General features: G+C 36.3%; 2 protein-coding genes across 3 annotated transcripts; both read right to left on the bottom strand.

The window, feature by feature from the left end:
• Positions 1 to 3,635: 3,635 nt before the first annotated feature.
• LOC133877244 (1-aminocyclopropane-1-carboxylate oxidase homolog 4-like) lies at positions 3,636 to 13,615 on the bottom strand. 2 transcript variants are annotated; one of them, XM_062315488.1, is made up of 3 exons: positions 13,096 to 13,615; positions 4,055 to 4,442; positions 3,636 to 3,972 (listed from the first exon to the last, which is right to left on the bottom strand). In XM_062315488.1, the coding sequence occupies exons 1-3, from the start codon at positions 13,557 to 13,559 to the stop codon at positions 3,721 to 3,723; spliced, it is 1,104 nt and encodes a 367-aa protein (XP_062171472.1). In that variant the 5' UTR covers positions 13,560 to 13,615; the 3' UTR covers positions 3,636 to 3,720. The 2 variants fall into 2 exon arrangements, with proteins under 2 accessions (XP_062171472.1, XP_062171478.1); XM_062315494.1 differs by lacking the exons at positions 3,636 to 3,972; positions 4,055 to 4,442 and adding exons at positions 12,031 to 12,370; positions 12,454 to 12,841 and having other exon boundaries at positions 13,096 to 13,611.
• A 6,386-nt stretch (positions 13,616 to 20,001) lies between these two features.
• On the bottom strand, positions 20,002 to 20,361 carry LOC133856075 (uncharacterized). The gene has a single exon (XM_062291467.1). The coding sequence runs from the start codon at positions 20,359 to 20,361 to the stop codon at positions 20,002 to 20,004; it is 360 nt and encodes a 119-aa protein (XP_062147451.1).
• Between the last annotated feature and the right edge of the window lie 679 nt (positions 20,362 to 21,040).

The raw sequence follows: 21,040 nt of genomic DNA, 5'->3' as shown, positions 1-21,040 counted from the left end.
TTCTCTTATTAATAATAAGGGTGGATTGTGTTCTATCAGAGGTTACTCATATTAAAGTTCACCATCTAAAATATGCAGATATCTAAAAACTAATGGACGATCAGAGAGAAAAGGATTTGGAGATTTCCACGCTACGAGGTTAAGATCGAGTTGCTTCAAAATACAGAGAAGATAAAATTGCTATATATTAGCAAAAGGTTGTTGGATTTATTCCTATTGAGTGGACTAGCATAGTGATATGTTTAGTTTTAGGCCCATAATGAGATAGATCAATTTTTGTAGACACATGAGAAAGTTTTTACTCTCATCCTATATATATGTGAAGTGGGCCTATTAGACTTTATTCAGTCAATATGTGAAATTATGGATGAGGGTAAAAGTCTATCAATACACACAGAACACTATTTTCTTATGTGATTTTAAGGCATGTACAAGAGATTCATCAAGTAGATATTGAAAGCTTGTCCTAAGAACAATGAAGGTATGCCATTCTAATACTTGATCGATACATGCTATGAAGAAAAAACATATCTATTATTGAAATGTTCTAACAAATGGTATCAGAGCCTCCGTTTCTTTTTCTTCATGACTATAATAAATCGTTTTTCAAACTGTGTTATTTTTTATTCTCTATGAAAATTTTTATTTTGAACAAACAAGATTTGGATTGAGTGGAGGCAACAGCAGATTTGAATCTCATGTCGTCACTGCCACCTTGCATCGCCATTTTTGGTGGGCGATAACCATCATTGCTGCCATCCTGCAATGGTGGTGGGCGCAACAAAAGCGTAGGTTGCATCTTGTGATCTGGATTGATGCAATACGTGATGCCTAGCATCTCGTGGCTAGATGGCGGTCGTGAAACGACGTCCTTTGGTGGTGAAGCCACTGCTTCCGTTGACGGTGAGTGGGCCTTGATAGATTTGCCTACCTCCGTTGGCGGTGTTATCTTATTTGTTGGGTTCTATTCTTTGTTTCATTGTTATTTGGGTTTTAGTGTGTAGAAGACAAAGGGTAAATTTGGAATATGTAAAAAAAAATGGATGTGGGCAACGTTACATGGGGAAAAAACAAATTTGACCATTTTATTTTGTTATATTCTAGTGGTTGTTACTCTTTTGAAGCATGTTTGGATACGGCAAACTTGGTCTTGTATATATATGCTCCAAGCCTTTTAGTTAAAATACATGTACCTCAACAATATATGACACTAGTGCTTTGTTCAAGATTAAGCTACATTGTACTGTGAGGATTCCACATGATTGCCGAGACTATCTCTCAATGTCTCTTTGAGATATTTGTAATTTCTTATCTGGATTTGTAAGTAAAACAAGCAAATGCACTTCAACTTCTTCGAGTCAGGAATTCTTGCTTCATGGCTCTCAGCACTGTGTTGGAGTCCATTGCTTGTTGCCAAAGCTCGAAAGTTATATTTCTTCACTAGTGCTTTAATTTATTTTAGGATTGATAAATTTATTGTGTCATCTTATGAGAGAAGTAAAATATATATATTCTCATAAAACTTTGGTTCTGTCCCTTCACTTGTTAACATACAATTGGTGTAACTCTTGTGTGCGTGATACTATTTGATTTGTATAAGAACTCACACACGAGGAGGAGTTTGGTCAATGTGAAAGAGACTCATAAGTGAAGGGGAAACTGGTTGTCAGTGCACTTGTGACATTTGTGTCCCACATTAGAAAGATGTAAGAATTGTGAGCGGTTAATATGGAATAGTTGGACGTAAACTCATGAGCTTAAGCTTTTTGGTTGTATGGTGTTTCAAGATGCTATATTGGGCTCACTATGGTATCAAGCTTCCCTACAAGTGGTATTGAGGGAGAATTTGGTTAATGTGGAAGAAACTCACATGTGGGGGGAGATTTGTTGTGAATACCTGTGTGAAGGTTGTGTCCCACATTGAGAAAATAAAAAGAAAGGGGTACATGTATTATATTAAAGCAAACAAATATTAATATTTACTTATTTTGTATACATGTATTCTTTTGTATACATTATTCCTAATATTTATGATTCTGAAATATTTGTTTATGGACAAATGTCAATTTCAAGGCAACGTGTTATAATAAATAAATAAAAATGTGCCTTTGCATATATGGTGAGTATTTTGTGTCACTATCTATTTTTTTGCACGCATTTGTGTTGACCATGGCATTGGTGTTGTGATACGAAACATTGTGTGAGTTTCGATGAGACATTGTGAATTTGTCTCAATGGGCTTCATGTTAATATATAGTAATCACTTTGTATCTTACACTCGCATTCCATTTGCATGGATCACATGATTGTAATTACTTGTTATATGTCATGAAATCTATCGGTATATTCTTAACTTGTTACTTGCAAATACATTTTTTTTTTAATGCTTATTTGCATTTGTTTTATGGCTAAATGACTTATACTGTCCAAGTGAGAGATTGTTGGATTTATTCCTATTGAGTGGACTAGCATAGTCAATTGTTTAATTTTTGGCCCAAAGATGTGCCAATTTTTGTGGACACGAGTAGGGGTGTGGAACCGGTTCTGGGGTCCTCGGTTATTGAATTTTTATAACTTGCTCCAGAACCGGGTACCTCGGTTAACTAGGGACCCAGTTACCAGGGTGAAATTGGTTATTCAGACCAGGTAGTGAATTTCATAGTTCAATAAGAATTTCCTTGCACCTAATATCCAACAATGCTTTAAAGAACACTAGAAACAGTCAGAATGCCTCAATTTAACAATTTCAACACAACAACAGAAGAAATGCCATTTCATACAGGAGAGAAAAGAACAAGTTTATGATTAATGGACTACCTCTCAAAAAAGAAACAGAGATAAGATCAAATCCGATTTTGAAGTTGAAGCAACGTTTGGTAACATGATTCATATCCCTTACAAAAACGGTTAAAACAGGAAGAAAAAAAAATTAAAAAATTGAGACCCATATGGTCCCGAAAGTCACAGTGAGAATTCAGAATTACATAGGAGTAAACATAGATGAAATTTCGGTCATAAACAAACATCTGAAATAATGAATCACACTCAAGTACCAAAACAAAAGATTTACAAAAAAATAACCATATCTACAAAAAAAATGAACCAAATCTAACCTAATTGTCTACTTCTTTTGTTCTGTCTGCTTCAAAAATCACCAGATCAAAGACGAGTGAGATGCTTGGGCATTATGTTTTGGAGAGACTAGATGCGAATAGCTTCGAGTTCTGTGGAAACAGTACAACAACAAAAGCTTCTATTTTTTGTTGAGATCAGAATTTCACAACCCAAACACCCCTTCGACAATGAGAAGTGAGAAAAGTAGAAAACTGAAAAGAAAGAATCAAAGAAACGACATAAGAGAAAAGAGGGGGGTTAGTACCGTGTATTAGGGTAAAGGCTCCAACTCCGTGTAGCCAGTTAACAAGTTAAAAATAACCGGATACCAAACTAGTTTTTCGGTTTTCTGGTTACCAGGAGCCGGTTAGTGCCCGGATCCGATTTTCCGACCGGTTATAACCGGTTCGGAATTACACCTTTACACATAAGGAAGCTTATACTCTCACCTTATATATAAGTGAAGTTAATCTATTAGACTTCATTCAATCAATATGTGAAATTAGGGTTAAGGATAATAGTCTCACAACACACACTGTTTCTTTTATTAACTATATACATTACAATTGTTAATCAATGTTCATAACATTTCTCACCAGTACTGTTTCAGAGCTTATAGTAATTTATCAAAGATTTGCCGTCCAACTCCTTTCCGAAAAACCTGTTCATGAAATCTGTTAACGTGAACTGCCGGTAAATTGCAGGTTTCTCCGGTGATGTTAGCTCAGGCAGCGGCCCATACAGGTCCTCTCTATTGCCTGGGTTGAAGAAAAGCGCCATCGAGACACGTGCTTCATTCTTGAGGTTGGCCAACACTCGGTGCTCTGCACTTTTGTATTCGTCGTCGTTGGATATGATCTGAACAGATCAAATTTTAGATACGTTTTATCAAAATAATTTGAGAGCACTCACAAATTAAATAGAGTACATGTAATTATACCTGAAGTAAATCCCCAATGTTGATAACAAGAGCTCCAGGGATGGGTTTAACATCCACACAACCCCCACCATACTTAACCTGCAACCCACCAACATGGTCCTGCTGCACCACCGTCAACACCCCTGGATCCGTGTGATACGCAAGTCCAACCGTCAGATCAGGCTGCGGGCAGTACGGGTAGCAGTTCCCCACCATCGCTCTCCCTTCCAAACATGTCATCTCCTTCAACCTCTTAGCCTCCACTCCCAGCCCCTCACAAAGCAGCCCCGCCAAGAGCTCTCCCAGCCGTTTGATCTCTCGGTCCCACTCAATCAACTCCTTTCTGAATATCTCAGGGATTTGATCCACATCCACCACCTTCGGACCCAGTCTTATTTGGAGGGTGTCCCTATTACAATTAAAGCACTTATACTAAGATAGATGTCTTTAAATTAAAATAATATTTACATCAGATAAGACCTACAGTAAGGCCTCCTCCCATGGCGGTTGTGAGTCTCCAATTCGATGGAGACCCATCCTTGAGTCGAACAAAATATGAAGTTGAAAACTTGCAGAATATATATATATATATATATATATATATATATATATATATATATATATGCAAAATATGAGTAATATTGCTATTTATATTTATTTATAACATCAATTTAATTATAACGCAATCATTCTTTGGCGTACCTCCAACTGGCGGCTTTGGAATGATACAAGTCCAAGTTGGAAAAGTAGGAAACGCCGGTTCCCATTTCTCTACGATAGAGTTTAGTCTATGAGTCTATACAATAAACTTTAACCCATCAACCCGAACCCGATATGATTATTAATCGAGTTGAAACCCACAATTCGAATACAACACGACTAACCTGTCTGGTTACCCTACATGACACGATTAAGTTAATTTGTCGTGCCGACTTGACACGGCCATACTTTTTTAAAGATTTTTTTTCCTTTATTTTTTTTTTTTTTAAAAAAAAAAGATTTTATTTTTAAAGATTTTTTCATTTTTTCTTTTCGTGGATGTCGGAGAACCATGGCTTTTGTTTTAAGATATTTACTTTTTTTAAGAGCATTTATTTTATTATTATTATTTTTTAATAAGTAAATGGGTTGGCGGGTCAACCCACGAGTTGTCGGGTGACCCAAAATCTAAATGGGTCAACCCGCTAACTCGTTTAGCCTAAACTTTAACCCTAGGGGTGGGAGCGAGGTGGAGCAGTTTTTCGCCCTTTTTGGCCCTGCCTCGCAACCTTACGGGTTTTGTAATTTCAACTCGTGAACCGCTTATTTTAAGGGAAAACCGTGCCGGGAGGGGCGGGGCGGAGTTTCTTCTTCAAATCATCAAATGGCAGAGAACCCAATAACCCATCACAGAGAAATATGTTTGCAGAGAACAAAGAAATCAGAACAATTCGCAAATCAAAATAAAGAAATCAGATAACATATCTCAAGGACAAGAATAGAACCTAACAACTCGCAAATCAAAAGTCCCCTTCTTCTTCATCTACAAAGAAATTGCAAATTCATCACTCAAACGAACAGTGCACAACTTTTGTCTATGAAAGGAAAACTGGAGAGAGAGAGAGAGAGAGAGAGAGAGAGAGAGAGAGAGAGAGAGAGAGAGAAACCAGTAATAGATCGCAGAAGTGGGTCTAAAATAAAATAAATGAGTGAAAGGAAAAGAAGTTGAAAGAAGCAAACCGGTCTAACCAGAAAGGAGCCAAACGAGGGAGATGACGAGCAGGGAAGAGACACAGACAAGGAGAATGGCGAACTGTAAGAGGAAAATGAAGAGAAGAGGCTAGAAGACTGAAGAGGCGTGCGGCGCTACTAGGGTTGATATGAAGAATCTAGAAAAAATGAAAAGATGAAGGTGTGGCACTAGGATTATTAGGATTTTTTAAACTTTTCTTTTTCTTTTTCTTTTTTTTTTTTCCTTTTTTTTTTCTTTTTCTTACGAGGCGAGGCAAGGCGGGGCAGGTCCCCGAGGTTTTTTAAAACCCAAACCTGCAGCCCGCCCCACCCCACACGGGGTAGACAAAATATAATTCGTACTCGCATAAAAACACTTTAAAACTAGTGTAGGGGTGGGGCAGGGCAGGAGATGAGGGTCGGGGCGGGTGGGAGGGTTTTTTCCCACCCCTACTTAACCCTATAATTTCGTGTTGTGTTCGTGTCGAATTTGCGGGTCGTATTAAAAATTGTCAATCCTAATCCTGCCTAGTAGTGGAAACACGGATGCAAACTTGACGCTCTTGATGCACTGAAATTAAAGTTGGGGATATATCAAACAACTATATCTCATAGGTCCTTATTCGATGGTTAAAATCACAAGATTTAGAGAGAGAGAGAGAGAGAGAGAGAGAGAGAGAGAGAGAAGGAATATCACATGGGAAAACACCCGGATGCAATTCGCATTAGTAATCTTACCTGTCCTTTACATCTAACAGTCCAGACATGCATGCTAGCTATCTGGCATCTTATCGAGGCAGTTAAAGTTTTTCCTCCCAAAACAAAAACACTTATTACACCAACCTCTCCTGAAAAAAGGAAAAAAAGAATAATAAAAAAAAAAAAAATCCAGCAAAAGCAACTACGTCGTCACCGACCCAAACCATGATGAGGCAGCTAAATGGAAAGATGTACAAAGGATGAAAGTTGAAGATGCAAGAGAGGAGCAAAGACATCTTAAGGGCAAGGCCAAACGATGATGAATTAAGGGCTGCACATTTTTTGAGATCATGGGATTTCCCTGAACCTACATATGATGACAAAATAGACAACTGGTTTGGGCATGGAAAAATTTAAACAAAAATGCATGTGCAGGACCTTGATTAATTACTAGATTAGCTGAAGTTAAAAGCATTGTTATGGGAAGCATATGCATTTCAACTAGATTTTTTTGTTTGGATGAATGAAATTTTTTTATACCAACCAACCAAAGTATTACACACTCTAGCAAACAAGCTAGAACAAAGTCGACAAAGCCAAAACAAAATTTTCTCAAGAAAAGCACACGAAAAAGCACATAACACTGCTTTCGGCTAAACAGGTAAACAACTATACAACTCACAAATAAAACAATAGCCGCAGACTACCATTGACTCTAGCAAAAGAATCAGCATTAGTAGAACTACCAAAATTTCAACAAAACATCAATCATTTGCTTTAAATGGCTCTACATTCTAACATCACATATGGACCTTAAGATAATCGAAAACACAACCAAATGCCAAATCCAATCTTTTGGGAATAGTAATACCAAACAACAAGAGCAAAAAAAAAATCTCAACCACAACTACTAATGCAATAGAATAGCTATACAAACACAGTGAAAAACAACACAAGTAAACTACAAGAAACTCTATCAAACCAACAAAGCAGCAGTATAACTACCAAGAAAAGAACAAAAGCTAGCAATAGCCTCAACCCAGCTCCAAAATCCAGCAACATAGATGGACCCGAAGAACCAGCAACAAAAACAAGCAGCTAACAACCAGCTACATGAAAACTAGAAGACAAAACTAAAGAAGAAGCAATTCCATAAACCAGCATGCCAAACTCCCAGCATCAACTCAAAACAACAATTCCATGACCACGTGATTATCTAAATCTTAAACTCAAAATCAAACTTAGAGAAATAGCAAGCTTTCCCTTGATTTCAAAACAGAACTATTTATGCTGCGAATTTAATTATAAGTATAAAGACCTTGTCTAAAAAGTTCATACCATTATAAAATTATGTGGTATCAAATACTTGAGACACTCTTTCTCTTTTTAATAACAAGGGAGGATTGTGTTCTGTCAAAGGTTACTCATATTGAATTTCACCATCTAAAAGATGTAGATATCTAAAAAATGTAGATATCTAAAAACTAGTGGACGATCAGTGAGAAAAGGATTTGGACATTTCTACGCTACTAGGTTAAGAGCGAGTTGCTTCAAAATACAGAGGAGATAAAATTGCTATATATTAACAAAATTTTGTTGGATTTATTCCTATTGAGTGGACTAGCATAGTCATTTGTTTAGTTTTAGGCTCATAATGAGATGGGCCAATTTTTGTGGACACATGAGAAAGTCTTCACTCTCATCTTATATATAAGTGAAGTTGGCCTATTAGACTTCATTTAGTCAATATGTGAAATTATGGATGAGGGTAATAGTCTATCAACACACACAGAACACTGTTTTCTTCTGTAATTTAAGGGCTTTTACAAGAGATTCATGAGGTAGATATTGAAAGCTTGTCTTGAGAACAATGAAGGTATGTCATTCCGATACTTGATCAATACATGCTATGAAGAAAGAACATTTATGTTATTGAAATATTCTAACAATTGGTATTAGAGCCTCCGTTTCTTTTTCTTCATGACTAATAAATCGCTTTTCAACCTGTGTTATTTTTTATTCTCTGTGAAATTTTTTATTTTGAACAAGCAAGATCTGGTTTGAGTGGAGGCAGCAGCAGATTTGAATCTCATGCCGTCATTGCCACCGCGAATCACCATTTTGTATGGGCGATAACCATCATCATTTCCATCCTGCGATGGTGGTGGGTGCAGCAAAAGCGTGGGTTGTGTCCTGTGATTTGGATTGAGGTAATACATGATGTCTAGCATCCCATGGCTGGATGGTAGTTGTGAAATGACGGATAAATTTGGAATATGTAAAACCAAAAAAAAAAGAAAAAAAAAAGAAAAAAGGATGAGGGGAACGTTACTTGGAGAAAAGACAAATTTGATCCTTTTATTTTGTTATTTTCTAGTGGTTGTTACTCTTTTGAAGCATGTTTGGATACGGCTAACTTGGTCTTGTATATATATGCTCCAAGCCTTTTAGTTAAATACATGTACCTCAATAATATATGACACTAGTGCTTCGTTCAAAATTAAGCTATATTGTACTGTGAGGATTTCACAAGACTGCCGAGACTATCTCTCAATATCTCTTTGAGATATTTGTAATTTCTTATCTGGGTTTGTAAGTAAAACAAGCAAATGCACTTCAACTTCTTCGAGTCAAGAATTCTTGCTTCATAAGTTTGAGCATTCTGTTGGAGTCCATTGCTTTTTGCCAAAGCTCGAAAGTTATATTTCTTTACCAATGCTTTAATTTATTTTGAGATTGATAAATTTATTGTATCATCTCATGAGAGAAGTAAATTATATATATTCTCATAAAACTTTGGTAATGTCCCTTCACTTAATAACATATATACAATTGGTGCAACTTTTGTGTGGGTGAAACTCTTTTTTTTTCTTTTTTTCTTTTTTTTTTTGTAAGAACTCGCATACGAGGAGGAGTTTGGTCAATATAGAAGAAACTCACAAGTTTGTCACAATTGCGTCTCACATTAGAAAGATGTAAGAAGTGTGAGTAGTTAATATGAAATAGTTGGACCTAAACTCATAGGCTTAAGCTTTTGAATTGTGTGGTGTTTCAATGTGCTAAATTGGGCTCATTATGGTATCAATCTTCCCAACAAGTGGTATCAATAGAGAATTTGGTTAATGCGAAAGAAACTGACACGTGAGGGAAGATTTGTTGTGAATACCCATGTGAGTATTGTGTCCCACATTGGAAAAATAAAAAGAAAGGGGTACATGTATTATATTAAAGCAAACAAGTATTAATATTTGCTTATTTTGTTTACATGTATTGCTTTGTATACATTGTTCCTAATATTTATGATTCTGAAATATTTGTTTATGAACAACTGTCAATTTCATGGTAACGTGCTATAATAAATAAATAAAAATGTGTGTTGCTTATGAATTTATGTACATTCCTGTTGAGATTAAGGAATTTTATGAAATATAAATAATTTTGTTGTGTATAAAATCAATAATTTTGACCGGTTATGTTCCAACATATTGTGGGACTAACTGTGATAAATTGTTAGATTTTATCATAAATTCAATAAAGGGTTTTGCGAACTTTGAGAGTATCGACATGTTTAATAAATGATGCATTTTGCCCTTATTGTAGTTTAGTGGTGTTGTGCATGTGGTGTAATTTGGTGAACCATAACACTTATAGTAAGATCCATATGAATAATTAGTTTACCCTGTCGGTGAATTGTTATTTCATAGGATGCTTATATAGGACGATGAAGAAAATGGTTAGATACTTTGCACTTGTTGGCCAAGTCTAATTCTATCGATAGCGAGTCATTTTAAGTCTTGGTGTTTAATTATTTTGCTTTCTCATGTGTAGGAGTCGATTGTGTATTGCAAACTCTAATATAGATTTTGAGATAAAAATAGTGCATAAGAGTCCATTGTGTATTGCGGATTCTAACATAGAATTTGAGATTAAAAAAAAGTGCGTAAGAGTGCATTATGTATTACTCTGGTATGTGTGTAAGATGAAAATCTTACTTTTTGGTGAATGAGGTCGTTTATGAGTGTATGTTTTCACATGTATCATAAATTTATTGTGGTATCCTAAATCTCTAGTGATCCTGGCATGTCTCTCCTGGAAAGACACATAAAGGTGATATCTTTTAAGTGTCAATAGTCCCAAGCAATCCCATTTGCGTCAACTATGTGTAGCTTGATGTGCACTCAAGCATGTACACAACATCATATGATTATATTGTTGGTGTATTTAGAAAATACTTGAGTCTCTGGAAAGTTGGAAAGAAAGTACTAAGGTGCTTGCAGGGTGCTAAGGATTTTGTGCTAACATATTGGTGATTCGACATTCTTGATGTAGCTGGATATTGTCATGCTGATTTATTTTAGCTGTCCATGTTGTGCATTTAAGATGGCAGGATGAGCTATTTTGTGGAAAAGTTTCATACAAACACTTATAGCTTACTCAACTATGGAGATAGAATGTGTAGCTTATTGTGAGGCTACGTGTTAGGATAATTGGCTGGAGAATTTAATCTTAGAGCTAGATATTCTAGATGCCATTGTGATGTTGATGGAAATATATTGTGTTAATTTCACTATATATATATATATATATATATATATATATATATATATATATATATATATATATATATATATATATGTATCAGAACACTAGGAGCTCCTTGCGATCTAAGCATATTGACATAAAAATATTTATTTGTTAGAGAAAAAGAAAGCTGAATCTCACATTACTCCCACAAAATATATGTTGGCGAACCCATTGACCAAGGGTTTGGCTCCTTGAGTGTTTCGGGAGCATGCGACTCATATGGAGTTGTTAATCTTTTTGCTCTATTGAGTTAGTGGGAACTATGTGCCTTTGCGCATATGGTGAGTATTTTGTCTCGCTCGCCATATATATTTTTGCACGCATTTGTGTTGGCCGGCCATGGTATTGGTGTTGTGATACGAAACATTGTGTGAGTCTTGATGAGACATTGTGAATTAATCTAAGTGGGCTTCATGTGAATATATAGTAATCATTTTGTGTCTTACATTTGCATTCTATTTGCTTAGATCACGTGATTGTAAGTACTTGTTATATGTCATAGATCCTATCGGTGTATTGTTAACTTGTTATTTGGAAACACATTTGGATCAGGTTGTGTTTTTTTTTTTTTTGAATGCTTATTTGCATTTGTTTTGTGGCTAAAAGACTTATGTTGTCCAAGTGGGAGATTGTTGAATTTATTCCTATTGAGTGGACTAACATAGTCAATTGTTTAGTTTTAGGCTCATAATAGGATGAGCCAATTTTTGTAGACAAATGAGGAAGTCTTTACTTTTACCTTATATATTAGTGAAGTTGGCCTATTAGGCTTCATTTAGTCCATACGTGAAAGTAAGATTGAGGCCGGAGTGTAATAGTCTCTTAACACACACAAAACACTGTTTTTTCCTGTAATTTTAGGGCATCTACAAGATATTTATCATACACATTGAAAGCTTGTCGCGAGAACAATAAAAATATGTCATTCTCATATGAAGAAAGAACATATTTATTATTGAAATATTCTAACAAAGGCACCATGAGGCCAAGGGAATGTTGATGAATTATAGTAATTGGTCTCCTGATTGCTTTTCTTTTATTAACCATATACCTTACAAGTGTTAATCAATGTTCATAACATTTCTCATCAGTGTTTCAGAGCTTAAAGTAGCTTGACAAAGATTTGCCGCCCAACTCCTTTCCGAAAAACCTGGTCATGAAGTCTGTTAACGTGAACTGCCGGTAAATTGCAGGTTTCTCCGGTGATGTTAGCTCAGGCAACGGTCCATACAGGTCCTCTTCATTGCCTGGGTTGAAGAAAAGCGCCATCGAGACACGTGCTTCATTCTTGGGGTTCGCCAACACTCGGTGCTCTGCACTTTTGTATTCTTCGTTGGATATGATCTGAACAAATCAAATTTCAGATGCGTTTTATCACAATAATTTTGAGAGTACTCACAAATTAAATAGAGTACATATATTTATACCTGAAGCAAATCCCCAATGTTAACAACAAGAGCTCCAGGGATAGGTTTAACATCCACATAACCCCCACCATACTTAACCTGCAACCCACCAATATGGTCTTGCTGCACCACGGTCAGCACCCCTGGATCTGTGTGATACGCAAGCCCAACCGTCAGATCAGGCTGCGGGCAGTGCGGGTAGTAGTGGCCCACCATCACTCTCCCTTCCAAACATGTCATCTCCTTCAACCTCTTTGCCTCCACTCCCAGCCCCTCACAAAGCAGCCCCACCAACAGCTCTCCCATCCGTTTGATCTCTCGGTCCCACTCAATCAACTCCTCTTTGAATATCTCAGGGATTTGATCCTCATCCACCACCTTCGGACCCAGTCTTACTTGGAGGGTGTCCCTATTACAATCAAAGCACTTACACTAATATATATATATTATATATATATATATATATATATATATCTTTAAATTAAAATAATCTTTAGATCGTAAGACCTACAGTGAGGCCTCCTTCCATGGCGGTTGTGAGTCTCCAATCCGATGGAGACCCATCCTTGAGTCGAACAAAATATGAAGTTGAAAACTTGGCAGAAAATATACATATAAAAACGTAGAATATATATATATATATATATGCAAAATATGAGGTACCTCCAACTAGCGGCTTTGGAATGATACAAGTCCAAGTTGGAAAAGTAGGAAACGCCGGTTACCATTTCTCTACGATAGAGCTGTGCCTTTATATCCGTCGGCTGCTCGTAGAAGCCCTTGATGGAGGCCATAGTACGGTCCAGAACTCCCAACGGGACACCGTGGTTGACAATCTGGAAGAATCCGAGGGTGGAGGACGCGCGCCTGATCTGCTCAACGATAACAGCGCGGCGATGATCCGACTCGACCCCGGCGAGGTCGATGGCTGGGATGAAATCGGGTTCAGATCCGAGTGCAGAGCCGGGTTTGAGGTCGGATAAGATCTCGGGTGGGTGAACGAAGAAGCGAGGGATGGTGGTGATGCCGGAGTCGACGAGGCCTTTGACGCCGATCTTGGAATCGTCGAAGTGCTTCACCGCTTTGGCTCTGTCGTATTCTTCGTCGTTGGTTGTTGCCGTGGCCATGGTCTAAGTTTGTTTTTGGTAATGCAGCGCACTATCTGTTAGTACTTGTGTTTGACTTTTGCTAGCTGCTTAAAAAGCCGACGACGTCAAACGCAACCCTGGGCCGTCGTTTTCAGGACGACGTCAGATGCAACCCTGGGCCGTCCTTTTATCTTTGAGCCCAAATCCATTTTTCGTTAAATCTTGTCAAAATTTCTAAAATACCTCTATTTTTTTAAAAGAAAAGAAAAAAAAAATGCTATGATTTAGGTATTAGTCCGAATTTAATAAAATTTACAAAAATACCCTTTTTGAAAATTTTTACAATTTTCTTTTTAAAAAAGGAAAATTACACTTTACCCCCCTAATGAATCCACCAATTGGCAATCTGATGCTCAATGTTTAATTTTTGGTAGATGACCCTCCTGATGTTTTACACGTGTTCCACTGTGGACATTCCGTACACATGCCCGTCATTTTTCATGCACTGATTACCCCCGACCCCATCAAGCCCACTCAACCAGTATATGGTCTTATATTATCAACCATTATGGGACCTTTTATCTCATTTTTTGTCTTCTCCCATACCGAAGCACACCATAGGCTTGCAGAAATTAGGTTTCGAACACATCTTCTTGCCGATAATGCAACCATCGAGGACTGCTTCTTAAGAGTCGGACTCTTCAAGGAGTGGGGCAACATCTATAATGAAGCCACTCTGTGTGTTAACCTCCTACACCGAAAGAAAGTTTGGTAGGAGGTTTCGAAAAATGCGAGAATTACAAGTTATAAGTCAAAAACTCTCATTAACTGTAAAATTTGTATCACGGGTATGTTACAGATTTCCAATTATTTTGAAAATTAGGGTTTAGGTTGTGCCCGTTAAAGTGGGCAGTGTTCATGGCTTTTGGATTCGGAAAATTAATTCGCATTTATGAGTTTGCTTAATTTTGGAACAATGTAAAGCAATTCTTTCATGAGTTTTTGCTTTAAAAGTCACATGTTGATCAAGATTCTTGAGAAATACTGAGTTGTTAATGCACTGTTCCTCACTGATTTGTTAATGCAGGTATGAGTTTTTGCATGAAATTGTAATTGTTAATGCACTGTCATGGTTTGTTCCTCAATGCCTGGTGATAGAAAATGGTCCTAACATTTTTAGTGCCTGGTGATGCATGGTTTTAAAATGTAGTTTCTTATTAGTGGTATGTTTTTAAAATGTAGTTTATTAAAATGGTCCTAACATTTTAAGTGCAGTTTTGTTCTAATTTATAGGTACATTTGGTGTGGTGGTCTGTTTTTAGGGTTCAGGAAATGTTCTTATTTTATTTACTGCAATTTATCACTATCATTATCTATGATGCTATATATATATATATATATATATATATATATATACATATGGAGAGAGGGTACTAGGCTGTTTGCGGGAATGGTATGTAAGTTTGATTCAAGAAGTCGAACGTTGTCGTATAATGGTTGAAACTGAAGTTGCAAAGGCGGAGGTGAAGATGGAGATTAAAAATGCCGCCCTTCGTAAAGAAATCAAGATTGAGTAGATCAATTACCAAGCAATGAAGAAGAATTATATGACAATAATTCTATGTACATGGATATTGTTCGTGGTGTAACCTTTTATGGCTAGATCAACTTCAAATGGTGCTTCAAAAAGTGTGTTTGAAGTTGGACGTGATCGTATGTTGTTACCTTGACGACAATGGTCTTTTGTTTTATAATGTAGGCCTTTTTAATGTAATGTAGGCCATTTTTTGTACGTGTTTAGGGTTGATCTTTTGGACACAAGTTTGTAACCTAAACATGAAGGGATGTATGTGATTTGGTAGTTGATGTAATGTAGGCCATTTTTAGGTTGTTATGTAGGCCATTTTTTTTATGTGTTTAGGGTTGATCTTTTGTATACAAGTTTGTAACCTAAACATGAAGGGATGTATGTGATTTGTGTCCATATGGGCTTCACTTTTGACTCTTTTACACATCATTTAGCAAATGACAACGTTTATTAGCTATGATTTGTTATCAACTTATCATACTTTCGTATACGTGGGGCTAGCTAGCATTAACATAACCAGAAAAAGCAAAAAGAAAAGTGGAAAGTGATGGCTGGCTATCATTAACATAACTATTTGTTGATGATACAATATAGACCGATTCATATAGCCTTGTCCAAAGCCATGCAACCCTATGTTGATGATACAATAGTGTCACGCCCATTGGGCATTGCCATGATATTTTGATCATATATAAGGGAAAAGATTTGAGTTTCTGACATCAAACAGGGAAAATGATAAACTTAAGAATTAAAAGCAAAACACATAGAAATGAAAAAAAGAAATCCAAAAAATCCTGCATTTACCATTCAAGCATGTCCAAACACATAATTACATTGCACCAAAAATATATTCATTGTCCAAAAAATCCTGCATTTACCATTCAAGCATGTTCAAACAGATAATTACATTGCACCAAGAATATATTCATTATCCGAAAAATCCTGCATTTACCATTCAAGCATGTCCAAACACATAATTACATTGCACCAAAAATATGTTCATTGTCCAAAAAATCATGCATTTACCATGCAGCCCTACCTCCAAACACATAATTACTATTGCTGCAAAAAAAGATATATTGTACAAAATAAACATTTACCTAGATATATTGTCATTATATTGCACCAAAAGTAGACATTATCCAAAATAAAACAATGCACCAAAAAAAGAAAAAGAAATAGAGGGGTGTAATGCCCCCAAACCGCTAGGGTTAGGTTCATCCATTTTCTTACATAAACCCGTAAAGATTCATAAGGTCTATCAGATAACCTAGCTAATATGCTGAATTAAATAAATTACTAAAAAAATAATTTTAAACTCAAAGCTTTTAATAAATGCGGAAACGAGTAATTTCAAAAGAATAATTATGTTCGATACAATAAATGAAAATCCAAATTAAAACTAAATTTATTATGCCGGTGCACTTGGTAAGATAAATGAAATGCAATATCCTAATGCTAGCCTAGATCCCATTCCGGCCGCCTAGGTCACTCTGCTCAAAACCTGAAAACAAAACCAAACAAAATAAGGGTGAGCGAGAAATGCTCAGTAAGGTAACCCTCAACCATAAAACGGTTGAGTTAAATTTATTTTCTTCAAAACGATTATTAAACACACTTGAGATATAAAATTTCCATAATACAAAATATTAAGTTCGGCATTTTGCGTAAAGCATAGAATTACTAATTGATAAATAAAACTTATCATATTTAGGGCTCATGTACACTATTACGCCCTATGCACTTAGGGTTGCGCGGTCTTTGCTGTGACCATGGCAAGTAACTGTGGCCGTAGGCCTGGCCCGTCAGCTAGTTAATCAAAGTGCACTTAGCATGACCTAGAGATGGATTTCTGCCTTCTCAACGTCCTTCAGGGGGTGCGCTTCTATCTCAAGCTGCGGTACCGAACTTAATCCTCTGTGAATTTCTGTCAATATCTTTTGGGCCAAAATAATAGTCTCATCCACACACGTGCCTCAATTATAAAAATATTTCTCCTTCTCATAAATTATTCTTATTCCTTTCACTATGCTTGATAACTCTTGAGGTAACGTGTGGGAGGATTCTTACACTCCTCTTTTCATTAATTTCAAAAAGTAGTAACTTCTCGTCTCGAGAACCAAGTAAGAAATTTACTATAATTAGAAAGTCCTTTATAACTAAAGCTTTTCTTAAAACCGTTGATTTCAAGAATATCGTTTCTACCAACAACTTTCATCTCAAAACTATTTTAAAACAATCCTTCATGCATCAATATAAATTTGAAATACATAACGAGAACAATTATTCGTAAATATGCTCGAATCAATGGATAAAATAATATGACATAAAATAATTTTAGAAGGGGTAGAGGATCCCTTACATCCCTGGACGCAGTACGTTGTTGAAATATTTCGACAACTAGCTAATCACCTGGTACAGGTTTAAATAAATTAATACCATATGCTAGTAACTAGATGACGCACTGACATCACCAAGGTTCGTCTTGCTAGCATACTGAGAATGGATTCCCTAGGTATGTTTAGCGACATTAATTACTCGAATAATATTTAAATCATTAAATAAGCATAAACGCATTTTTTTTCTTTATTGATATTAGAAATACAACTCAATAAAGGCAATTGTCATAAGAAACATTTTCTTTTATAATCATAGAATTTAACAAATCCCAATATCACAAACTATACCTCCAATCAAAATAATTTATAAAAATTATCCGTGATTTTTAAGCAATTTATAGGAGTGTTAGAAATACTTGACTTAAAAACGGTTTTTGTTTCTTTATGCAACAAATTTAAGACACCCAGAAAAAGAAAAGAAAAAAAATAAACAATAAAGATGACACACAAATCGGCCATGGTTCCTTGGATAAGGAAAGAAAAGAAACACAAGAAGGCATATCCTGTGACCTGGTACGATTTTTGAGCATAAAGTGAAGAAGGAAAAAAAAAAATCTATATATATATACACTCAAAAGGAGAGGACCTGAAAGGACAAGCCAAAACTAAGAAAGGTTAGAAGTTGATAATATTAGGTTATTTCCTACAGTGGTCAACATAGAAAGAGAGAAAGAATTTGAGAAAATGACAAGTGATGCTACAGTACATGGTTAGAAAAGAGAAGAATAAAAAATATATAAACACAAGGCATTTGTTTTGATAAGAAGAAGACTAAAAGAAAATGTAGCAATCCAATACTTTATTACTATGCTAACAAAGGGGACAATTGAGAACAAAAAAAATAAAATAAACGAATGGTCATACCAACTTTAACAGAGGTAAGAGAAAAGAATTGAAGCAAGAAAGTAAGGTGTACCTGCTACATTTTCACATAAGAAGTTAAAGAAAAGAGATAAGAGACAAGCATTATACCTCTGCAGAGGATTGAATAGGAGACAGGGACGTGCGGCTAAAATAGTGGGGGGAAGAGATGGCTTCTAAAATTTTCTGAGATGAGAAGAGCGGCTGATGCGTAAGAGATATCTTTATAGGTCTAAGGTTTTCTCACTTGGTGACTACTGGCTACTAGGGGGTTTTTTTTTTCTTTTTTTTTGACAATTAAAATTTTACATGTAAGATTAAAAATTAGGTATTATTTATTAATATAAATTATTAAGTGTAAAAGAGGCATTCAATATTAATATAATTTTTTTAAAAAAATGTAAAGGAAGATATTTAATAAAATATAAAAGCGGGTATTTAACAAAAAGTAATATTTTAACATCGGGTTTTTTTTTTTGTTAATATATCGTCCAGTCGTCCATTCTCATAGGTAGTAAAAGACTATTTTACCCTCGAAAGGGAGTCGGTGTTATTACAAAGGGAGTCAACACTTCCACTCTGGCTTTTTGTTCTTCATCTTTGAGTCCATGAGTTGTATCCCTTTCTCAATTGAATGCACCATTCTTTTACCATTCCCTTTCTCCTTAGCAACCATTGAGGATTTCACTGTTGTGGTTGTTGGGTTTTTACCATACAGTTTTCCTCCGCATCCATCTGTTGTTCTTTCGGTAAGGTCAATCCAAACTGTTGGTTTGGGATAAATTGGAACTTTGAGTCTGCCTGACATTCTCCTGAGTGGTGGAGGTGGTCTAAATGTAGGAGGCTGCCTGTTCCAGCTTGGCAGTGTCAATTCCATAGTATTTCCCTACCATAAGTTTAGTGCCAGTTGGAATGATAAATACTCAAAATACTACTAGACATCAAGTTATAAAAACACTAAAATAAAGTAAAGTAGCAGATAAATACCACATCTCTTTACACAAATGAAGTAGGTGGTGTAATGGGTTCCTATGTATTCCTACTACAACCAGGTGTTGAAACACCTATCCTTACATCTTTCCTTGCACTTGTCTAATAACCACAAATAAATAGGATTAATCAATATCATGCAAGCATGTAATATATTACCCAAAAGTAGGACCGTATGCTTATTCTTTTGTTATGTGGCTATGCACCTCCCCTTCTACTGTTCTTTGCTGGATTTGTGACTTCCCTGATACAACTGTTGCATCCTTCACTTTGTGTCTAAACCCCAACATGATGCAGAAAACAAAAAATGCCAAAGGTAAGTAATCCAAACCATGTAAGCTAAAATCATCAACAACAAGAATAATACGATTGGGTAGTAAACTCACCCTGGCTGGGGGTGGAGTAGGCAACTCAACTTCTGTTGCGGGCTACCTATAATTTGATGCCAACTGCTTCTTCTTTGGACAAGTCTTGCTATTGTGGCCATACATTTTGCAAAAACTGCATTTACCCTTCAATCCAAACTTCCTCATCCTGTGAGATTTTTGAGATCTTTTGACTCATCAGGAGCTCTTGTCCTAGCCTTTCGAGGTCTACTTGGGGTCACTCTTAATCTAGGTGGTTCCAAAACATAGTGGTTGGTTCAAATCCACTGTTCCTCACTAGGAACTGAATATATCATGGGAGCATACGCCTTCTTGTACATCTCAATGCTATAGAAACGATCCACATAATCCTCCAGTTTATGTCCATGGAAGGTTATGGCAGAATGTGCATGTGCACATGGGATCCCAGTCATCTCCCACTTCCTGCACCCACATGTCCTCTTCCTCAAATCCACGACATACGTTCTATGTCCCTGCTCTACTTCAAACAGGTCATCACTAGCATAACGGGAAATACAATTTGTTGCCTCTTCACCAACTGCCTTGAGCTTTTCATAAATTCTACGGTACAACTTGCCTTTCAAAGTTTTAATGTCATCTCTTTTTAGTTGGTACATTCTCATGAGTTACTTAGCTTCCTAATCATCTCCAACATTGTTAAAATCGGCTTGTCACGAGCCTTGAGGATATATGAGTTGAAACACTCAAAGATGTTGTTGACAAGAAGGTCGCACGCACTTGGGATAGTCACTGAACCATGTTCTTGACCATCCACCCATCCACTAGGGTCAATCTTCTCTAGATACTCGAAGGCCACAGGATTCAACCTCTTAATCTCTTCCATGTGATATTTGAACTCAACTTCAGTGTAAGCTGATGTTGTAGCCCACAATAATTCCTTTAGTGCCACCCCCCGAAACCCTTTATCCCAAAAATTAGCATATAAATGCTTTACACATATTCGGTGGTCTGTCGTAGGTATAACATCATCAAAGCTTGGAATAAGACCCTGCATCATTCCAATGTAAAATTATGTAATTAATAAAATGTAAAATTATGTAAAATAATGTAAGTAATAAAGCTAACCTTTTTCCGATAAAAAATGAAAGTAGGCCTAACGTGCCTCGCATGGGACCTAAAGTCTAAAACTAGGCACTTTAAGAACCAGGTCCAGGTTTTTTTTATCTCAGCTTCCACAACGGCAATTGCAATAAGGTACATGTTGTTGTTGGCATCTCTGCCTGTAGCTAGTAGCGTTTCTTTGTAGGGACTGTGACATCCCACATCGCCTGAGAA

This window comes from Alnus glutinosa, chromosome 1 (genome assembly GCF_958979055.1).
Source record: "Alnus glutinosa chromosome 1, dhAlnGlut1.1, whole genome shotgun sequence".
Classification (NCBI taxonomy): domain Eukaryota; kingdom Viridiplantae; phylum Streptophyta; class Magnoliopsida; order Fagales; family Betulaceae; genus Alnus; species Alnus glutinosa.
Note: the sequence above shows the minus strand (reverse complement) of the source record. Positions and strands in the feature narration are given on the sequence as shown.

Bases quoted from the DNA above. Each gene is read 5' to 3' on its own strand.
- LOC133877244 (XM_062315488.1), bottom strand. From the start codon at position 13,559: ATGGCCACGGCAACAACCAACGACGAAGAATACGACAGAGCCAAAGCG. The intron at 4,443-13,095 runs GTACCTCATATT...TAATTGTAATAG, and splicing joins TCCAAAGCCGCTAGTTGGAG to GGACACCCTCCAAATAAGAC. The intron at 3,973-4,054 runs GTATAATTACAT...TGATCTGTTCAG, and splicing joins ACATTGGGGATTTACTTCAG to ATCATATCCAACGACGACGA.
- LOC133856075 (XM_062291467.1), bottom strand. From the start codon at position 20,361: ATGTACCAACTAAAAAGAGATGACATTAAAACTTTGAAAGGCAAGTTG.